The 20,821-nt window shown below is 49.3% G+C and overlaps 1 protein-coding gene across 1 annotated transcript in view; it reads right to left on the reverse strand.

Annotated features, from left to right (window-relative positions):
* Positions 1-643: 643 nt before the first annotated feature.
* LOC137535535 (zinc finger protein 585A-like) overlaps positions 644-20,821 on the reverse strand; it is a 99,264-nt gene continuing 79,086 nt past the window's right edge. Inside the window, exon 8 of the mRNA XM_068257373.1 lies at positions 644-2,041. Within this exon, the coding sequence (XP_068113474.1) occupies positions 981-2,041 (1,061 nt within the window). The 3' untranslated portion in view covers positions 644-980. The remainder of the gene's footprint in view (positions 2,042-20,821) is intronic.

The raw sequence follows: 20,821 nt of genomic DNA on the forward strand, positions 1-20,821 counted from the left end.
TTCTTCAGGCAATAAAATAGAGAGCATATAACAGGGAATAGTCAGCGATGCACCAGGCGCCTCTGGTGGAAATGTTTAGCCACATTTGGTATTGCTGTGGTCAGCCAGCCAGGACCCCTGTGATGCTCGGAGACCCGCCATCTGAGATGCCGGATATTACACCCTGTATATCGGACACGGCAGATGGAACAAGAAATCAAATACACAGCAAATTTAGTGTGGAAATTAAGACATTGTCTAAATGGAGAACGTTCTCCATTAGATAAGGAGGCAATGGGCTTGGATGTGGTATGGACATGGCAGTACTGACATGAGGACATGCCACACTTGTATGCTACACCGTGTATAACCAGTGACGTGGGCTGGAAGAGATCACACTGGGAGAGAGAATGCTCCTCAAGGTGGGCGCCCATCTCCTAGCAAATCTTATAGCTTTAGCGAGACAGTGTGGATGACTTCATCAGCCTGTAGTGCTGCTATAGAGAAAAAATGTGACTCTACTCCAAACTAACAGTTGTGATGAATACAGTGCCCTCTGTATTGGGTTATCACACATCCCAGGGACATTGCTCAACCTTTGTTCCCTGTTTCTCTCCAGGGCCAGCTTCATCACTCTGCCTATCTTCCAATAAGGATAGCCTCATTCATGTAGGCGGATCCCACAGCGTCATCTCTCTACACAAAGCGTCATCATGAGAGCAGCTGTGACGTGCCCTGATAAATTCCCCCTACTGGGACTGGCAGAATAGTGTGGAGAGGAGGACAGCTATTGGCCCTCAGCATAGAATCCCCACTACAGGGCTTGTGATAGGTAGAGGATGACACTGAACCTGAAGATGAATTTCCCACAAGAGTCAAGATCAAGATAACTGATTTCTACAGAGGCCCCCTGAAAATAAGAGAGATTCAGGGAATGTTGTGATTCCCACACTTAACACAAATGCCTCAGAAGCAGTGATTTGCGCTAAATCTTCTTTGCGCTAACTAGTAGTGATTTGCGCTAAAGGCTTCTCACCAGTGTGAGTTCTTTTATGGTTGACAAGGCTTCCTTTCTGTCCAAAATATTTCCCACACTGAGAACATGAATAGGGCTTTTCAAGAGTGTGAGATCTCTTATGTCTGACAAGGCTTGCTTTCCGTCCAAAACATTTCCCACACTCGGCACATGAATAGGGCTTCTCACCAGTGTGAGATCTCTTATGACTGACAAGATGTGAATTACTTACAAAACATTTCCCACACTCAGCACATGAATAGGGCTTCTCACCAGTGTGAGCTCTCTCATGTATGACAAGGCTGCCTTTTTCTCCAAAACAATTCCCACACTCAGCACATGAATAGGGCTTCTCACCCGTGTGAGCTCTCTCATGTGCGACAAGATTTGATTTATGACCAAAACATTTCCCACACTCAGCACATGAATAGGGCTTCTCACCACTGTGAAATCTCTCATGTCTGACAAGATGTGATTTAAAAATAAAACATTTCCCACACTTAGAACATGAATAGGCCTTCTCACCAGTGTGAGATCTCTCATGAAAGACAAGACTTGATTTATGCCCAAAACATTTACCACACTCAGCACATGAATATGGCTTCTCACCAGTGTGAGATCTCTCATGAAAGACAAGACTTGATTTATGCCTAAACCACTTCCCACACTCAGAACATGAATAGGGCTTTTCACCAGTGTGAGATCTCGCATGTTGGACAAGGTTTGATTTAAAACCAAAACATTTCCCACACTCAGCACAAGAATATGGCTTCTCACCAGTGTGAGATCTCTCATGAAAGACAAGACTTGATTTACGATCAAAACATTTCCCACACTCAGAACATGAATAGGGCTTCTCACCAGTGTGAGATCTCTCATGTGCGACAAGGTTTGATTTACTCCCAAAACATTTCCCACACTCAGCACATGAATAGGGCTTCTCACCAGTGTGAGATCTCTCATGTGTGACAAGATGTGATTTCTGTGCAAAACATTTCCCACACTCAGCACATGAATAGGGCTTCTCACCCGTGTGAGATCTCTCATGTATGACAAGATGTGATTTCCACACAAAACATTTCCCACACGTGGAACAGGAATGAGACCCTCCAGCAGGGGGAGAGCTGTGCTGGGTATGAGGCCCCTCAGGGTTAGACAGGTGAGGGGGGTCTGGGGGAATATTTTTGGTGACCAGGATATCTGCAGGAGACTCTTCTCCAGTGACATCATCATCCGTTGTACAGTCTGTGGATACAGAGAGACGAGTCTCTGAGAGGTTCCTGATGCCGGGACTCCGCCCTGCAAATAGAGAAACATCATCACTTCCTGTTAGAAAATCCTGAGGGGAGGAACAATTATCATTAGGGATGGTCAGTGAGCTGCTGATAATTCTAAGTTGATGCAAAGATAATGCAGATTGGAAATGGGGCAGATGCAGCATCTGTGTATCTCTACATATAATTAGACTATCATATTCACCATCTCAGAGTTACTGGCATGTCACTGACCATCGCTAGTTATCAGCCTGACAGAGAACTGCAGAAGGTTGTGCTCATTCCAGGCAGCCAATCACGTAACTTTGCCTTGCATGCACATTTTCTGTATCTTGGAATTTGGGCAATGAAATGAACTTCCCGAAAAAATGTGATTAGCTGCATACAATTTGCATGATATTTGCATACAAGTACAGAGTTATTTACATCTCATTGACCTCTCTACACATCAAGCATTGGCCATACATGGAAAAGCAGTAAGTTGTAGAGCTTGATGAGACAATGGAAGCAATGTGTTACTCCTGTGACAACAGACCTATATGTACTTATAGCAAGAAACACATATATACTCCTATAGATACAGTATAGCCGTACCTCTCCTCCCATCCTGCAATCCAATGAGGAACCAAACTGCTTCACACTGCAGCTCCTATTGGACAGATCAGTGGGGGTGGGGAAGGGCTGTGACTAGAAATCACTGCCCCCCCCCCCCCACACACACACACACACACACACACACACACCATTATAACAAGCCTGACATGTCCCAACTTGGTCCCAGAGTTGTGCTTCCTCTTACTCTTTCACTGCCTCCTCCCCCCCTCCCCACACTTATTTCAGTGCCTCCTCTGCCCCCTCTTCCCCCCACACACACTTATTTCAGTGCCTCCTCTGCCCCCCCCCCCCCACCCCCCCACACACACAAACACTTATTTCAGTGACCCCTCTCCCCCCCTCCCCACACTTATTTCAGGGCCTCCTCTGCCCCCCCCCCCCACACTCACACAAACACTTATTTCCAGGGATGTGGAGTCGGAGTCGGGGAAATGTTGGGTGCCTGAAGTCGGAGTCTGAGTCGGGAAAAAATGCACCAACTCCAACTCCTAATGAATTTAAACTGTAATTAAAATAGAAAATATGATCAAACTTGTGCTGCTTCAATAAAGCAGTCCCCATATTTTTAAAGTCAGATATACACATCTGATTGTGACTGTATATATGATGTGTACACAGGAATCTCTTATATATACTAAATAACATCTATGCTGTAAGTATAAAGCCTGATGTGTAGCCGTGTCACTAATAGAGATGGTCAATGAGATGGAAATAATTCTGCATGGATGCTGATTTATGCAAATGTACGCACTCTCTTTGCTCATGAAATCAAATAATTTGATATGTTGTTAAAATTTGGTTTGGTGACTATGAAGTAAATGGTACCTGAGAAGGATGAAAAGAAAAGTTTTATACATTCCTGGGGCTTCCTCCAGCTCCCTTCAGGCTAATCAGTCCCTCGCTGTCCTCCTCCACCACCTGGATCTTCTGCTATTAGTCCTGGTAATTCAGCCAGTCAGAGCAATCTGGCTACGTGCCACTTCCACAGCCAGGAGCATTCTGCACCTGCGCAATAGTGCTGCACAGGTGTAGTACGCTCCCGGCGGCGTGTGCATGTGTACTACAGTGATGTGAAAAACTATTTGCCCCCTTCCTGATTTCTCATTCTTTTGCATGTTTGTCACACTTAAATGTTTCTGCTCATCAAAAACCGTTAACTATTAGTCAAAGATAACATAATTGAACACAAAATGCAGTTTTAAATGATGGTTTTTATTATTTAGTGAGGAAAAAAACTCAAAACCTACATGGCCCTGTGTGAAAAAGAAATTGCCCCCTGAACCTAAGAACTGGTTGGGCCACCCTTAGCAGCAATAACTGCAATCAAGTGTTTGCGATAACTTGCAACGAGTCTTTTACAGCGCTCTGGAGGCATTTTGTCCCACTCATCTTTGCAGAATTGTTGCAATTCAGCTTTATTTGAGGGTTTTCTAGCAAGAACCGCCTTTTAAGGTCATGCCACAACATCTCAATAGGATTCAGGTCAGGACTTTGACTAGGCCACTCCAAAGTCTTCATTTTGTTTTTCTTCAGCCATTCAGAGGTGGATTTGCTGGTGTGTTTTGGGTCATTGTCCTGCTGCAGCACACAAGATCACTACAGCTTGAGTTGACGAACAGATGGACGGACATTCTCCTTCAGGATTTTTTGGTAGACAATAGAATTCATGGTTCCATCTATCACAGCAAGCCTTCCAGGTCCTGAAGCAGCAAAACAACCCCAGACCATCACACTACCACCACCATATTTTATACTGTTGGTATGATGTTCTTTTGCTGAAATGCTGTGTTACGTCTATGCCAGATGTAACGGGACACGCACCTTCCAAAAAGTTCAACTTTTGTCTCGTCAGTCCACAAGGTATTTTCCCAAAAGTCTTGGCAATCATTGATCTGTTTTTTAGCAAAATTGAGACGAGCCTTAATGTTCTTTTTGCTTAAAAGTGGTTTGCGCCTTGGATACCTGCCATGCAGGCCGTTTTTGCCCAGTCTCTTTCTTATGGTGGAGCTGTGAACACTGACCTTAATTGAGGCAAGTGAGGCCTGCAGTTCTTTAGATGTTGTCCTGGGGTCTTTTGTGGCCTCTCGGATGAGTTTTCTCTGCGCTCTTGGGGTAATTTTGGTTGGCCGGCCACTCCTGGGAAGGTTCATCACTGTTCCATGTTTTTGCCATTTGTGGATAATGGCTCTCACTGTGGTTCGCTGGAGTCCCAAAGCTTTAGAAATGGCTTTATAACCTTTACCAGACTGATAGATCTCAATTACTTTTGTTCTCATTTGTTCCTGAATTTCTTTGGATCTTGGCATGATGTCTAGCTTTTGAGGTGCTTTTGGTCTACTTCTCTGTGTCAGATAGCTCCTATTTAAGTGATTTCTTGATTGAAACAGGTGTGGCAGTAATCAGGCCTGGGGGTGACTACAGAAATTTAACTCAGGTGTGATAAACCACAGTTAGGTTATTTTTTAACAAGGGGGGCAATCACTTTTTCACACAGGGCCATGTAGGTTTTGAGGTTTTTTTTTCTCACTAAATAATAAAAACCATCATTTAAAACTGCATTTTGTGTTCAATTATGTTATCTTTGACTAATAGTTAAGGTTTTTTATGAGCAGAAACAAAAATGTGACAAACATGCAAAAGAATAAGAAATCAGGAAGGGGGCAAATAGTTTTTCACACCACTGTACGCCAGACTGGCTCAAGTACCTGGACTCATAGCAGAAGATCCAGGTGGTGGAGGACAGCGAGGGACTGATTAGCTTGAAAGGGGCTGGAGGAAGCCCCAGGTATGTATAAAACTTTAATTTCATCTGTCTCAGGTTTACTTTGTTACACAGTAGTACTATACTCTCCATATGCACTCCCCACAGAGCTGCAGGGAATCCACTGAGAATGTTGTGCACATTGAACACAGAGGTGTTGTCTATCACCCATAAACCTGGTTCAGATTGTGCATAAAGAATGTGTAATAGAGGAAGAATCTCCTTATTCCCCTGCAGAGTACCTGCACATCACTCTTACATGTACCCACAGTTACATTGCCTAGGGCCTGATAGATGTTCTTTGTACCGGTCTGTACCTTTTACAAATACTCTTACCAAGGACTAGTTTTAGTCTATGACTAAAGGGAATAAATATAGTAGTCTACATATCCTTCTCACTTCAGTTGTCTTTTAAAATTCCTAAGCGTTGGCAGTTAAGAGACGAATTTCATGTTACATACTTTTAATCAACAAGATTGTAATATGTAAATTAGAGGAGTTGGAGTCGGAGTCGGTAGAATCCTAAACTGAGGAGTCGGTGGATTTTTGTACCGACTCCACAGCCCTGCTTATTTCAGTGCCTCCTCTGCCCCTCCTCCCCACACACACTTATTTCAGTGCCTCCTCTGCCCCCCCCCCACACACACACTTATTTCAGTGCCTCCTCTGCCCCCCCCCACCCCCACCACACACACTTATTTCAGTGCCTCCTCTGCCCCCCCCCCCCCACACACACACACACTTATTTCAGTGCCTCCTCTGCCCCCCCCCCCACACACACACACACACTTATTTCAGTGCCTCCTCTGCCCCTCCCCCCACACACACACACTTATTTCAGTGCCTCCTCTGTACCTGTGTGAGAGCCCCTTATACGCCTCCTGTGTGACTACCAGGCTTTCTACTCCCTTTAAAGGAAATCTTATTATTGTTTAGTCAGCACATCACACAGGTAGGTTCACACTTAGGCTGGGTCACATTTGAGCTGGAACATAAATTTGCCTTCGCAAAACAGAAGATATTTGTGGTAATTCAGTATGGAGTGAGCATATGTCGTCTCCCACAATGCATCACTGCTGAATATGCATATTGTCCCTTTGTTGTCCCTGAAATCTAAACACACACCCAGAACTGCTGAAATGCAGTGATGTGTTAGCTTGTTTTAGCTTTCTGGGACAACAAAGGAATGATTTGCATATTCAGCAGTGGTGCATTGTGGGATGCCTCAAATGCTCACACCAACCTGAATAATCACAAATACCTTCTGTTTTGAGAAGACACATTTCTGTTTTGCATAGCATTTTAGTAAGAGAGCTTTTTGGTCCCTTTTAGCCCCTTACACACTCCTGGGAGTTGTGGTTCACCATGAGCTTGCTGGGCAATCTGTTAATGTGAGCTGGAGTAACAGGAGAACAGCGAATGTGATGTAACATGTGCTGTGACTTCCTGTCCTTGTCATGGCTGTCTATGCAACGTCTGATTTCTGTCACTGCGATGGGCACAGCATACATCTCCAAACTACTGATGGACGAACATCGCGAATGAACGTTCACGGACTATTCACTAACGCTTCCGTAAATGTCCACAAACCGAATGTTCGCGATGGACCCCACTGACTTTACTGGCAGGTGAACTTCAAAAACCTTCAGGGCCTATTTACAGCCACAATTTCCTTTGAAAAGGTGCCAAAACGATCCAAAAACCCCGGCAGTGGCATGACAGAGGGGGAAAAATGACAAAACCCCAGCAGTGGCATGACAGAGGGGGATAAATGACAAAACCCCGGCAGTGGCATGACAGAGGGGGATAAATGACAAAACCCCGGCAGTGGCATGACAGAGGGGGATAAATGACAAAACCCCGGCAGTGGCATGACAGAGGGGGATAAATGACAAAACCCTCGGAAGTGGCATGACAGAGGGGGATAAATGACAACACCCCGGCAGTGGCATGACAGAGGGGGATAAATGACAACACCCCGGCAGTGGCATGACAGAGGGGGATAAATGACAACACCCCGGCAGTGGCATGACAGAGGGGGATAAATGACAAAACCCCGGCAGTGGCATGACAGAGGGGGATAAATGACAAAACCCCGGCAGTGGCATGACAGAGGGGGATAAATGACAAAACCCCCGGCAGTGGCATGACAGAGGGGGATAAATGACAAAACCCCCGGCAGTGGCATGACAGAGGGGGATAAATGACAAAACCCCGGCAGTGGCATGACAGGGGGATAAATGACAAAACCCCGGCAGTGGCATGACAGGGGGATAAATGACAAAACCCCGGCAGAGGCATGACAGAGAGGGATAAATGACAAAAACCCTGGCAGTGGCATGACAGAGGGGAATAAATGACAAAACCCCGGCAGTGGCATGACAGAGGGGGATAAATGACAAAAACCCGGGCAGTGGCATGACAGAGGGGGATAAATGACAAAACCCCGGCAGTGGCATGACAGAGGGGGATGAATGACAAAACCCTGGCAGTGGCATGACAGAGGAGAATAAATGACAAAACCCCGGCAGTGGCATGACAGAGGGGGATAAATGACAAAACCCCGGCAGTGGCATGACAGAGGGGGATAAATGACAAAACCCCAGCAGTGATATGACAGAGGGGGATAAATGACAAAACCCCGGCAGTGGCGTGACAGAGGGGGATAAATGACAAAAACCCCAGCAGTGGCATGACAGAGGGGGATAAATGACAAAACCCCGGCAGTGGCGTGACAGAGGGGGATAAATGACAAAAACCCCGGCAGTGGCATGACAGAGGGGGATAAATGACAAAACCCCGGCAGTGGCATGACAGAGAGGGATAAATGACAAAACCCCGGCAGTGGCATGACAGAGGGGGATAAATGACAAAACCCCGGCAGTGGCATGACAGAGAGGGATAAATGACAAAACCCCGGCAGTGGCATGACAGAGGGGGATAAATGACAAAACCCCGGCAGTGGCATGACAGAGTGGGATGACAAAACCCCCGGCAGTGGCATGACAGAGGGGAATAAATGACAAAACCCCGGCAGTGGCATGACAGAGGGGGATAAATGACAAAACCCCGGCAGTGGCATGACAGAGGGGGATAAATGACAAAACCCCGGCAGTGGCATGACAGAGAGGGATAAATGACAAAACCCCGGCAGTGGCATGACAGAGGGGGATAAATGACAAAACCCCGGCAGTGGAATGACAGAGGGGGATAAATGACAAAACCCCGGCAGTGGCGTGACACAGGGGGATAAATGACAAAACCCCGGCAGGGGCATGACAGAGGGGGATAAATGACAAAACCCCGGCAGTGGTATGACAGAGGGGGATAAATGACAAAACCCCGGCAGTGGCATGACAGAAGGGATAAATGACAAAACCCCGGCAGTGGCATGACAGAGGGGGCTAAATGACAAAACCCCGGCAGTGGCGTGACACAGGGGGATAAATGACAAAACCCCGGCAGTAGCATGACTGAGGGGGATAAATGACAACACCCCGGCAGTGGCATGACAGAGGGGGATAAATGACAAAACCCCGGCAGTGGCATGACAGAGGGGGATAAATGACAAAACCCCGGCAGTGGCATGACAGAGGGGGATAAATGACAAAACCCCGGCAGTGGCATGACAGAGGGGGATAAATGACAAAACCCCGGCAGTGGAATGACAGAGGGGGATAAATGACAAAACCCCAGCAGTGGCATGACAGAGGGGGATAAATGACAGAACCCCAGCAGTGGAATGACAGAGGGGGATAAATGACAAAACCCCGGCAGTGGCATGACAGAGGGGGATAAATGACAGAACCCCAGCAGTGGAATGACAGAGGGGGATAAATGACAAAACCCCGGCAGTGGCATGACAGAGGGGGATAAATGACAAAATCCCAGCAGTAGCATGACTGAGGGGGATAAATGACAAAACCCCAGCAGTGGCATGACACAGGGGGATAAATGACAAAATCCCGGCAGTGGCATGACAGAGGGGGATAAATGACAAAACCCCGGCAGTGGAATGACAGAGGGGGATAAATGACAAAACCCCGGCAGTGGCGTGACACAGGGGGATAAATGACAAAACCCCGGCAGGGGCATGACAGAGGGGGATAAATGACAAAACCCCGGCAGTGGTATGACAGAGGGGGATAAATGACAAAACCCCGGCAGTGGCATGACAGAAGGGATAAATGACAAAACCCCGGCAGTGGCATGACAGAGGGGGCTAAATGACAAAACCCCGGCAGTGGCGTGACACAGGGGGATAAATGACAAAACCCCGGCAGTAGCATGACTGAGGGGGATAAATGACAACACCCCGGCAGTGGCATGACAGAGGGGGATAAATGACAACACCCCGGCAGTGGCATGACAGAGGGGGATAAATGACAAAACCCCGGCAGTGGCATGACAGAGGGGGATAAATGACAAAACCCCGGCAGTGGCATGACAGAGGGGGATAAATGACAAAACCCCGGCAGTGGAATGACAGAGGGGGATAAATGACAAAACCCCAGCAGTGGCATGACAGAGGGGGATAAATGACAGAACCCCAGCAGTGGAATGACAGAGGGGGATAAATGACAAAACCCCGGCAGTGGCATGACAGAGGGGGATAAATGACAAAACCCCGGCAGTGGCATGACAGAGGGGGATAAATGACAGAACCCCAGCAGTGGAATGACAGAGGGGGATAAATGACAAAACCCCGGCAGTGGCATGACAGAGGGGGATAAATGACAAAACCCCGGCAGTGGCATGACAGAGGGGGATAAATGACAGAACCCCAGCAGTGGAATGACAGAGGGGGATAAATGACAAAACCCCGGCAGTGGCATGACAGAGGGGGATAAATGACAAAATCCCAGCAGTAGCATGACTGAGGGGGATAAATGACAAAACCCCAGCAGTGGCATGACACAGGGGGATAAATGACAAAATCCCGGCAGTGGCATGACAGCATCTGCAAATTTTGATGACAGGTGGTCTATGAGGGGGCAAATGTTGTGGAAACGGTCATAAGCAGGGTGGCCTCTTAGATGACAGGTTGTATTGGGCCTGATCTGATGGATAGGAGTGCTAGGGGGGGTGACAGGAGGTGATTGATGGGTGTCTCAGGGGGTGGTTAGAGAGAAAAATAGGTGCAATCAATGCACTGGGGAGGTGATCGGAAGGGGGTCTAAGGGTTCGATCGAGTGATCAGGAGCCCACACGGGGCAAATTAGGGCCTGATCTGATGGGTAGGTGTGCTAGGAGGTGACAGGTGGTGACAGGAGGTGATTGGTGGGTGTCTCAAGGTGTGATTAGAGGGGGGAATAGATGCAAACAATGCACTGGCGAGGTGATCAGGGCTGGGGTCTGAAGGCGTTCTGAGGGTGTGGGCGGGTGATTGGGTGCCCAAGGGGCAGATTAGGGTCTGATCTGATGGGTAGCAGTGACAGGGGGTGATTGATGGGTGATCAATGGGTGATTAGATGGCAGAACAGATGTAAACAATGCACTTTGGAGGTGATCTGATTGTAGGTCTGCGGGCGATCTGATGATGTATACAGTACACAGGGGGGCGGGGGGTCTGGGGAGGATCTGAGAGTGTGATCAGGAGCCCCCAGGGGGCAGTTTAGGGACTAGTTAAAAAAAATAGCGCTGACAGATAGTGACAGGGAGTGATTGATGAGTGATTAAGGGGTTGATTGGGTGCAAACAGGGGTCTGAGGGGTGGGCGGGGGGGGGTCTGAGGGGTGCTGTGGGCGATCAGAGGGAAGGGATCAGTGTGCTTGGGTGCTCACCTGCGTGGCTGCAACCTGCCCTGGTGGTCCCTCGATCACTGGGACCACCAGGGCAGGAGGCAGCCTGTATAATACGCTTTGTATACATTATAAAGCGTATTATACGCTTTAGATGCGGCGATCCGGTAGCTAGTAACCCGCCGGCGCTTCCGAACGGCCGGCGGGTTACAGCGCGAGGGGGGCGGAGCCTGTCACCAGCGGCTGATCGCGCCACGAATGACGCGATCGACGCATAACCACGCCCGCCACCGCCGGCTGTGGGCGGTCGGCAAGTGGTTAAGTTCATTGTTCGTCACAGAAATTTTGCATGTGATTTTTGCCACTATCGCCTTTATAAATATCACCTCCTTCCCCCCAGCTGGGTCGCAGGCTTCTGCGCATGCACACCTCTAGCAATCATGCTCCTGTGGCTGGGAGCATTTTGCGCTTGCACAGTATAAGAGAGGCGTGCATGCGCAGAAGCCCATGACACGGCTGGGATTGGGGATCTTACGGAGGTGCCAGCGGGACCCTGAAAAACAACGGGACTGCACCGCTGGAACAGATAGACTTCTCGGGTCCAGAAGAAGCCCCAGGTAAAGAAGACTTAAAGGATATACAAAAATATCAAATATATCAGCGCAACCACAGCTTAATAATCTAAATGTCCATAAATAATAACTGCCAAAGTCAAGGACTCCAGTGTACCTTGTTCAATACGTCAATATAATCTTCAGCGTTAAATCACATGCACCAATATAATCGGAGATTAGAGATGTTGGCGAACGGTTCCCGAACTGTTCGCCGGCGAACACCTCACCCTGTACTACTTCCGGGTCGCTATGACCCGTAGTAGTACGGCTGCGCTGGCCCGGCGGTGCACATCCTAGAACGCGCTCCTGTTGCAGGGCACTTTCTGGGCATGTGCGTGACGTCATGCTCATGTGCAGAGAGTGTCCGGAAACAGGCGCACGATCAAGGACGTGCACCGCCGAGCCAGCGCAGCCGTATTACTCCGGGTCATAGCGACCCGGAAATAGTACAGGGCCCTTAAGAGTTTCGGCCGTGAACAGTTCGGGCAATCTCTATCGGAGATACGCTTACCGGAAGATGGTAGACCTGAATCACAGGGTCTAATTGGAGCATCACAGGACCATCGGCTGGTGACTTCCCTGACAGCCTCCCTCTTAAAGAGAATCTGTACTGTGAAAATCTTACATAAATAAACATACCTGCCTGTTTGTGGTCTTCTCCTAGCCCCCTCTGACATTTTCGCTTCTCCCCGCTACTTTCTTGGTGGCCATTGTTTTTGTAAACAATTAAGTTGGCTGCCAAACAGGAAATACATCATCAGAGCAGGTTTGCAGTGGCTCCTCTCAAGCCTGACTTGACTGCTAGAATGTTACTCCCAGTGTTGCCTTAGCTGCTTGTCTGGGCTTTGAACTGATCTTTCTGCACTCACAGCTGTTCACAAGGTCACAGCTCCGTGAGCCTCAGACAGGCTGGCTGTGAGCAAAGACCTTGCCTGTGACTCATACACACAGCACACAGGAGAGCATAGGGGGCGTGCATAACTTCTCCCTATCACAGCAGAGGCAGCACAATCCACCCTGGGTCAACAAAACTTGACAAAGAAAAGAAGGTTAGATATATTACAGAGACAGTGCAACTAGAAAAGGCTGCAGTAATCCAGACCACATTAGAACAGGTATAGGAACTTGAGGATAGGAGAAATAAGGCTGACATTTTTGTTACAGAATCTCTTTAATTATAGATGTCCATAATTCTCAGGTAGCATATCCGCCAGTTTAATTCGGTGCAGTTAAAAAAAAAAAATGATAAAAAGATACATCTAAGCATATCTATCATCAGCTCATTTATTGCAGCAAAGGGTTAAAACAAGTAGAGTAAAATTACTCACATATGGGCCCTTCTGACAGGGACCCCAATGAATTACAGCGTATCAAAATACAGGACGCCGTCCAATCAAACGTCACACGCCCGACCGGTTTCACTGCTATAGTTTCCTCGGGAGCTCAAGAAGATATGGCTGGAACGGCTTTTAAATAATATCTGCCGTACCTAGGAGGCGTTACCCGGCTCACGCCGGTGATTGCGGGCTGATTTCCGGTCTAAAAATGGAGCTGCGTTCCAAGCAACGTCACTTCCACTTCTGCTTCTCAAAATATACGTCAAGGCATACAAGCGTATTAATGTACATAAACACGTTCTATGCGATCAGTCTTGTCAAGCATACTAACGTACACATTCATATAGGAACGTCCCTATGTCTCCTACACACACTGTTGTGCGCGGATATAGAAAATAAAGCGCAAACCACTTCCTCCCACAGCCTCCAAGGGCAAACATAATGAATAATAACTTCTTTTATTTGTTTTTCCTAAACATATTAAAAATGTCATAAACTTAAAATACAAGATAAAATGATTCTGACTTTGGTATATGGCGTCCGGTTTACACAAAAGGTTATAATAAGGAATTAACATATCTGCCATCTAGTGGATTTTCTAAAAACTACATCTAAAATAGATTATATAAACAAATTATGCATTTGAAATAAAACAGTTCAAGTCCAATTCAATGTTCAGACCCTGCGCTCCGCATGCTGTTTAATTCATGCATCCACTTGGTCTCCAGCTTAGACACTTCCCTCATTTTATTTGATCCCCTCCGGCTGTTAATATACAGTAAAGCGGATACGATCGGGGCTCGGCTATTTCCGCCTAGCCCAAACTAAGAGCCGCTACTGCGCCTGCGCTGGATCCCAGAGAGGTAAATAAAGCAGCCTTGTCAGGCTTGTCGGGGGAGGAATTGGGGGAGCCAGCGCTGGATTGCCTGCAGCTACAGGGCGGGGGGGGGGGGGGGAGTCTCATTGGGACCCTAAGGGCTCCCCCCTCCCGAGGTAAGTATCCCCCAGAGGCTTCCCCCTCCCGAGGTAAGTATCCCCCAGAGGCTTCCCCCTCCCGAGGTGAGTATCCCCCAGAGGCTTCCCCCTCCCGAGGTGAGTATCCCCCAGAGGCTTCCCCCTCCCGAGGTGAGTATCCCCCAGAGGCTTCCCCCTCCCGAGGTGAGTATCCCCCAGAAGCTTCCCCCTCCCGAGGTGAGTATCCCCCAGCGGCTTTCCCCTCCCGAGGTAAGTATCCCCCAGAAGCTTCCCCCTCCCGAGGTAAGTATCCCCCAGAGGCTTCCCCCTCCCGAGGTAAGTATCCCCCAGAGGCTTCCCCCTCCCGAGGTGAGTATCCCCCAGAGGCTGCCCCTCCCGAGGTAAGTATCCCCCAGAGGCTTCCCCCTCCCGAGGTGAGTATCCCCCAGAGGCTTCCCCCTCCCGAGGTGAGTATCCCCCAGAGGCTTCCCCCTCCCGAGGTGAGTATCCCCCAGAGGCTTCCCCCTCCCGAGGTGAGTATCCCCCAGAGGCTTCCCCCTCCCGAGGTAAGTATCCCCCAGAGGCTTCCCCCTCCCGAGGTAAGTATCCCCCAGAGGCTTCCCCCTCCCGAGGTAAGTATCCCCCAGAGGCTTCCCCCTCCCGAGGTAAGTATCCCCCAGAGGCTTCCCCCTCCCGAGGTGAGTATCCCCCAGAGGCTTCCCCTTCCCGAGGTGAGTATCCCCCAGAGGCTGCCCCTCCCGAGGTAAGTATCTCCCAGAGGCTTCCCCCTCCCGAGGTGAGTATCCCCCAGAGGCTTCCCCCTCCCGAGGTAAGTATCCCCAAGAGGCTTCCCCCTCCCGAGGTGAGTATCCCCCAGAGGCTTCCCCCTCCCGAGGTAAGTATCCCCCAGAGGGGGTTGTATTCATTACAGATTCTCTTTAAGTGAATGGGCTGATTGCTTTGCTACTATAGTTGCTTTGGTACTTTTCCGTTAGCCGGGCGCAACCGCTAGGTGGCGCTAATTACTATTCCCCCTCCAGGCCGCCATGGATAGTAGGGAAAGACAGCAACCGCTAGGTGGCGCTAATTACTATTCCCCCCCCCCCCCCCAGGCCGCCATAAATAGTAGGGAAAGATATCAACCGCTAGGTGGCGCTAATTACTATTCCCCCCCCAGGCCGCCATGGATAGTAGGGAAAGACAGCAACCGCTAGGTGGCGCTAATTACTATTCCCCCCCCCCCAGGCCGCCATAAATAGTAGGGAAAGATATCAACCGCTAGGTGGCGCTAATTACTATTCCCCCCCCAGGCCGCCATGGATAGTAGGGAAAGATGGCAACCGCTAGGTGGCGCTAATTACTATTCCCCCTCCAGGCCGCCATGGATAGTAGGGAAAGATGGCAACCACTAGGTGGCGCTAATTACTATTCCCCTCCAGGCCGCCATGGATAGTAGGGTAAGATAGCAACCGCTAGGTGGCGCTAATTACTATTCCCCCTCCAGGTCGCCATGGATAGTAGGGAAAGATAGCAACCGCTAGGTGGCGCTAATTACTATTCCCCCTCCAGGCCGCCATGGATAGTAGGGAAAGATAGCAACCGCTAGGTGGCGCTAATTACTATTCCCCCTCCAGGCCGCCATTGATAGTAGGGAAAGACAATGAATCGGGCCACTGTTTTAGAGGCTGTCAATCTAAAGGGGACATGCTACACATTTTTTGGGCATGTCCCATGATATCTAGATTCTGGTCCAGGACCTACAGAATGTTCCAAATATTATTTGGCAAGCAGGTCCCTAAAGACCCTTGGTCGGCGCTTCTACACTGTAAAATAACCCAGCTATCCAAAGCCCAGAATGTGCTGGCTCACTTTATCTTGGGGGCAGCCTCTCAGACAGTGGCCCGGGCCTGGCGCACCCAATTTGTGTCCTTTGAAGAGATGAAGCGCAGAGTCACAGCATATATGGTTCAGGAGCAGATGGCCAGCATACTGGACGATAGGGTTGAAGCCTACCACAAAATCTGGGACCCATGGAGCCACTACATTGCTTCAACTTCAAACTAAAACCCGCCTAACACTCTAAAAGAAGGCCTTTGCCCTCGGTGGAGATTGGAGTCTAGACCTTAACTCACCCTAACCAACCCCCCCCCTTTCGCCCTCCCATCGTGCCTGACCTTCTTACCCCTCCTTCCCTCCCCCTACGCCCCCCCCTCCATTTTCCCCTTTCTCCGGTTTGCTGGAGGGGCCATAATTGACTTAGTTAATATAAAAGTGGTCAAAATAACATTCAAATCACAAGACTCTAATCTGTGGACACTACAGAAGAATACCTATGAAGCCATGAGCTGGAATACTGAGAGGACTAGAATCCTGGGGGACTTTTGTTACCCCTTCTGACCCGTCTTTATTGTACTGTTCGGTACAAGTTTAAGTGTTGTGTTCTGTACACTGTATACCAAAATTTCAATAAAAATTTTGAAACAGATAGTAGGGAAAGACAGCAACCGCTAGGTGGCGCTAATTACTATTCCCCCTCCAGGCCGCCATGGATAGTAGAGAAAGACAGCAACCGCTAGGTGGCGCTAATTACTATTCCCCCTCCAGGCCGCCATGGATAGTAGGGAAAGATAGCAACCACTAGGTGGCGCTAATTACTATTCCCCCTCCAGGCCGCCATGGGTAGTAGGGAAAGATGGCAAGTGCTAGGTGGCGCTAATTACTATTCCCCCTCCAGGCTGCCATGGATAGTAGGGAAAGATAGCAACCGCTAGGTGGTGCTAATTACTATTCCCCTCCAGGCCGCCATGGATAGTAGGGAAAGATAGCAACCGCTAGGTGGCACTAATTACTATTCCCCCTCCAGGCTGCCATGGATAGTAGGGAAAGACAGCAACCGCTAGGTGGCGCTAATTACTATTCCCCCTCCAGGCCGCCATGGGTAGTAGGGAAAGATGGCAAGTGCTAGGTGGCGCTAATTACTATTCCCCCTCCAGGCCGCCATGGATAGTAGGGAAAGAGAGCAACCGCTAGGTGGTGCTAATTACTATTCCCCCTCCACGCCGCTATGGATAGTAGGGAAAGATAGCAACAGCTAGGTGGTGCTAATTACTATTCCCCCTCCAGGCTGCCATGGATAGTAGGGAAAGATAGCAACCGCTAGGTGGCGCTAATTACTATTCCCCCTCCAGGCCGCCATGGATAGTAGGGAAAGATAGCAACCGCTAGGTGGCGCTAATTATTATTCGCCCCTCCAGTCTGCCATGGATAGTAGGGAAAGATAGCAACCGCTAGGTGGCGCTAATTACTATTCCCCCTCCAGGCCGCCATGGATAGTAGGGAAAGATAGCAACCGCTAGGTGGCGCTAATTACTATTCCCCCTCCAGGCTGCCATGGATAGTAGGGAAAGATAGCAACCGCTAGGTGGCGCTAATTACTATTCACCCTCCAGGCTGCCATGGATAGTAGGGAAAGATAGCAACCGCTAGGTGGCGCTAATTACTATTCCCCTTCCAGGCCGCCATGGATAGTAGGGAAAGATGGCAACCACTAGGTGGCGCTAATTACTATTCCCCTCCAGGCCGCCATGGATAGTAGGGTAAGATAGCAACCGCTAGGTGGCGCTAATTACTATTCCCCCTCCAGGTCGCCATGGATAGTAGGGAAAGATAGCAACCGCTAGGTGGCGCTAATTACTATTCCCCCTCCAGGCCGCCATGGATAGTAGGGAAAGATAGCAACCGCTAGGTGGCGCTAATTACTATTCCCCCTCCAGGCCGCCATTGATAGTAGGGAAAGACAATGAATCGGGCCACTGTTTTAGAGGCTGTCAATCTAAAGGGGACATGCTACACATTTTTTGGGCATGTCCCATGATATCTAGATTCTGGTCCAGGACCTACAGAATGTTCCAAATATTATTTGGCAAGCAGGTCCCTAAAGACCCTTGGTCGGCGCTTCTACACTGTAAAATAACCCAGCTATCCAAAGCCCAGAATGTGCTGGCTCACTTTATCTTGGGGGCAGCCTCTCAGACAGTGGCCCGGGCCTGGCGCACCCAATTTGTGTCCTTTGAAGAGATGAAGCGCAGAGTCACAGCATATATGGTTCAGGAGCAGATGGCCAGCATACTGGACGATAGGGTTGAAGCCTACCACAAAATCTGGGACCCATGGAGCCACTACATTGCTTCAACTTCAAACTAAAACCCGCCTAACACTCTAAAAGAAGGCCTTTGCCCTCGGTGGAGATTGGAGTCTAGACCTTAACTCACCCTAACCCCCCCCCCCCCCCCCTTCGCCCTCCCATCGTGCCTGACCTTCTTACCCCTCCTTCCCTCCCCCTACCCCCCCCCCCCTCCATTTTCCCCTTTCTCCGGTTTGCTGGAGGGGCCATAATTGACTTAGTTAATATAAAAGTGGTCAAAATAACATTCAAATCACAAGACTCTCATCTGTGGACACTACAGAAGAATACCTATGAAGCCATGAGCTGGAATACTGAGAGGACTAGAATCCTGGGGGACTTTTGTTACCCCTTCTGACCCGTCTTTATTGTACTGTTCGGTACAAGTTTAAGTGTTGTGTTCTGTACACTGTATACCAAAATTTCAATAAAAATTTTGAAACAGATAGTAGGGAAAGACAGTAACCGCTAGGTGGCGCTAATTACTATTCCCCCTCCAGGCCGCCATGGATAGTAGAGAAAGACAGCAACCGCTAGGTGGCGCTAATTACTATTCCCCCTCCAGGCCGCCATGGATAGTAGGGAAAGATAGCAACCACTAGGTGGCGCTAATTACTATTCCCCCTCCAGGCCGCCATGGGTAGTAGGGAAAGATGGCAAGTGCTAGGTGGCGCTAATTACTATTCCCCCTCCAGGCTGCCATGGATAGTAGGGAAAGATAGCAACCGCTAGGTGGTGCTAATTACTATTCCCCTCCAGGCCGCCATGGATAGTAGGGAAAGATAGCAACCGCTAGGTGGCACTAATTACTATTCCCCCTCCAGGCTGCCATGGATAGTAGGGAAAGACAGCAACCGCTAGGTGGCGCTAATTACTATTCCCCCTCCAGGCCGCCATGGGTAGTAGGGAAAGATGGCAAGTGCTAGGTGGCGCTAATTACTATTCCCCCTCCAGGCCGCCATGGATAGTAGGGAAAGATAGCAACCGCTAGGTGGTGCTAATTACTATTCCCCCTCCACGCCGCTATGGATAGTAGGGAAAGATAGCAACAGCTAGGTGGTGCTAATTACTATTCCCCCTCCAGGCTGCCATGGATAGTAGGGAAAGATAGCAACCGCTAGGTGGCGCTAATTACTATTCCCCCTCCAGGCCGCCATGGATAGTAGGGAAAGATAGCAACCGCTAGGTGGCGCTAATTATTATTCGCCCCTCCAGTCTGCCATGGATAGTAGGGAAAGATAGCAACCGCTAGGTGGCGCTAATTACTATTCCCCCTCCAGGCCGCCATGGATAGTAGGGAAAGATAGCAACCGCTAGGTGGCGCTAATTACTATTCCCCCTCCAGGCTGCCATGGATAGTAGGGAAAGATAGCAACCGCTAGGTGGCGCTAATTACTATTCACCCTCCAGGCTGCCATGGATAGTAGGGAAAGATAGCAACCGCTAGGTGGCGCTAATTACTATTCCCCTTCCAGGCCGCCATGGATAGTAGGGAAAGATGGCAACCACTAGGTGGCGCTAATTACTATTCCCCTCCAGGCCGCCATGGATAGTAGGGTAAGATAGCAACCGCTAGGTGGCGCTAATTACTATTCCCCCTCCAGGTCGCCATGGATAGTAGGGAAAGATAGCAACCGCTAGGTGGCGCTAATTACTATTCCCCCTCCAGGCCGCCATGGATAGTAGGGAAAGATAGCAACCGCTAGGTGGCGCTAATTACTATTCCCCCTCCAGGCCGCCATTGATAGTAGGGAAAGACAATGAATCGGGCCACTGTTTTAGAGGCTGTCAATCTAAAGGGGACATGCTACACATTTTTTGGGCATGTCCCATGATATCTAGATTCTGGTCCAGGACCTACAGAATGTTCCAAATATTATTTGGCAAGCAGGTCCCTAAAGACCCTTGGTCGGCGCTTCTACACTGTAAAATAACCCAGCTATCCAAAGCCCAGAATGTGCTGGCTCACTTTATCTTGGGGGCAGCCTCTCAGACAGTGGCCCGGGCCTGGCGCACCCAATTTGTGTCCTTTGAAGAGATGAAGCGCAGAGTCACAGCATATATGGTTCAGGAGCAGATGGCCAGCATACTGGACGATAGGGTTGAAGCCTACCACAAAATCTGGGACCCATGGAGCCACTACATTGCTTCAACTTCAAACTAAAACCCGCCTAACACTCTAAAAGAAGGCCTTTGCCCTCGGTGGAGATTGGAGTCTAGACCTTAACTCACCCTAACCCCCCCCCCCCCCCTTCGCCCTCCCATCGTGCCTGACCTTCTTACCCCTCCTTCCCTCCCCCTACCCCCCCCCCCCTCCATTTTCCCCTTTCTCCGGTTTGCTGGAGGGG

Source organism: Hyperolius riggenbachi, chromosome 10 (genome assembly GCF_040937935.1).
Source record: "Hyperolius riggenbachi isolate aHypRig1 chromosome 10, aHypRig1.pri, whole genome shotgun sequence".
Classification (NCBI taxonomy): domain Eukaryota; kingdom Metazoa; phylum Chordata; class Amphibia; order Anura; family Hyperoliidae; genus Hyperolius; species Hyperolius riggenbachi.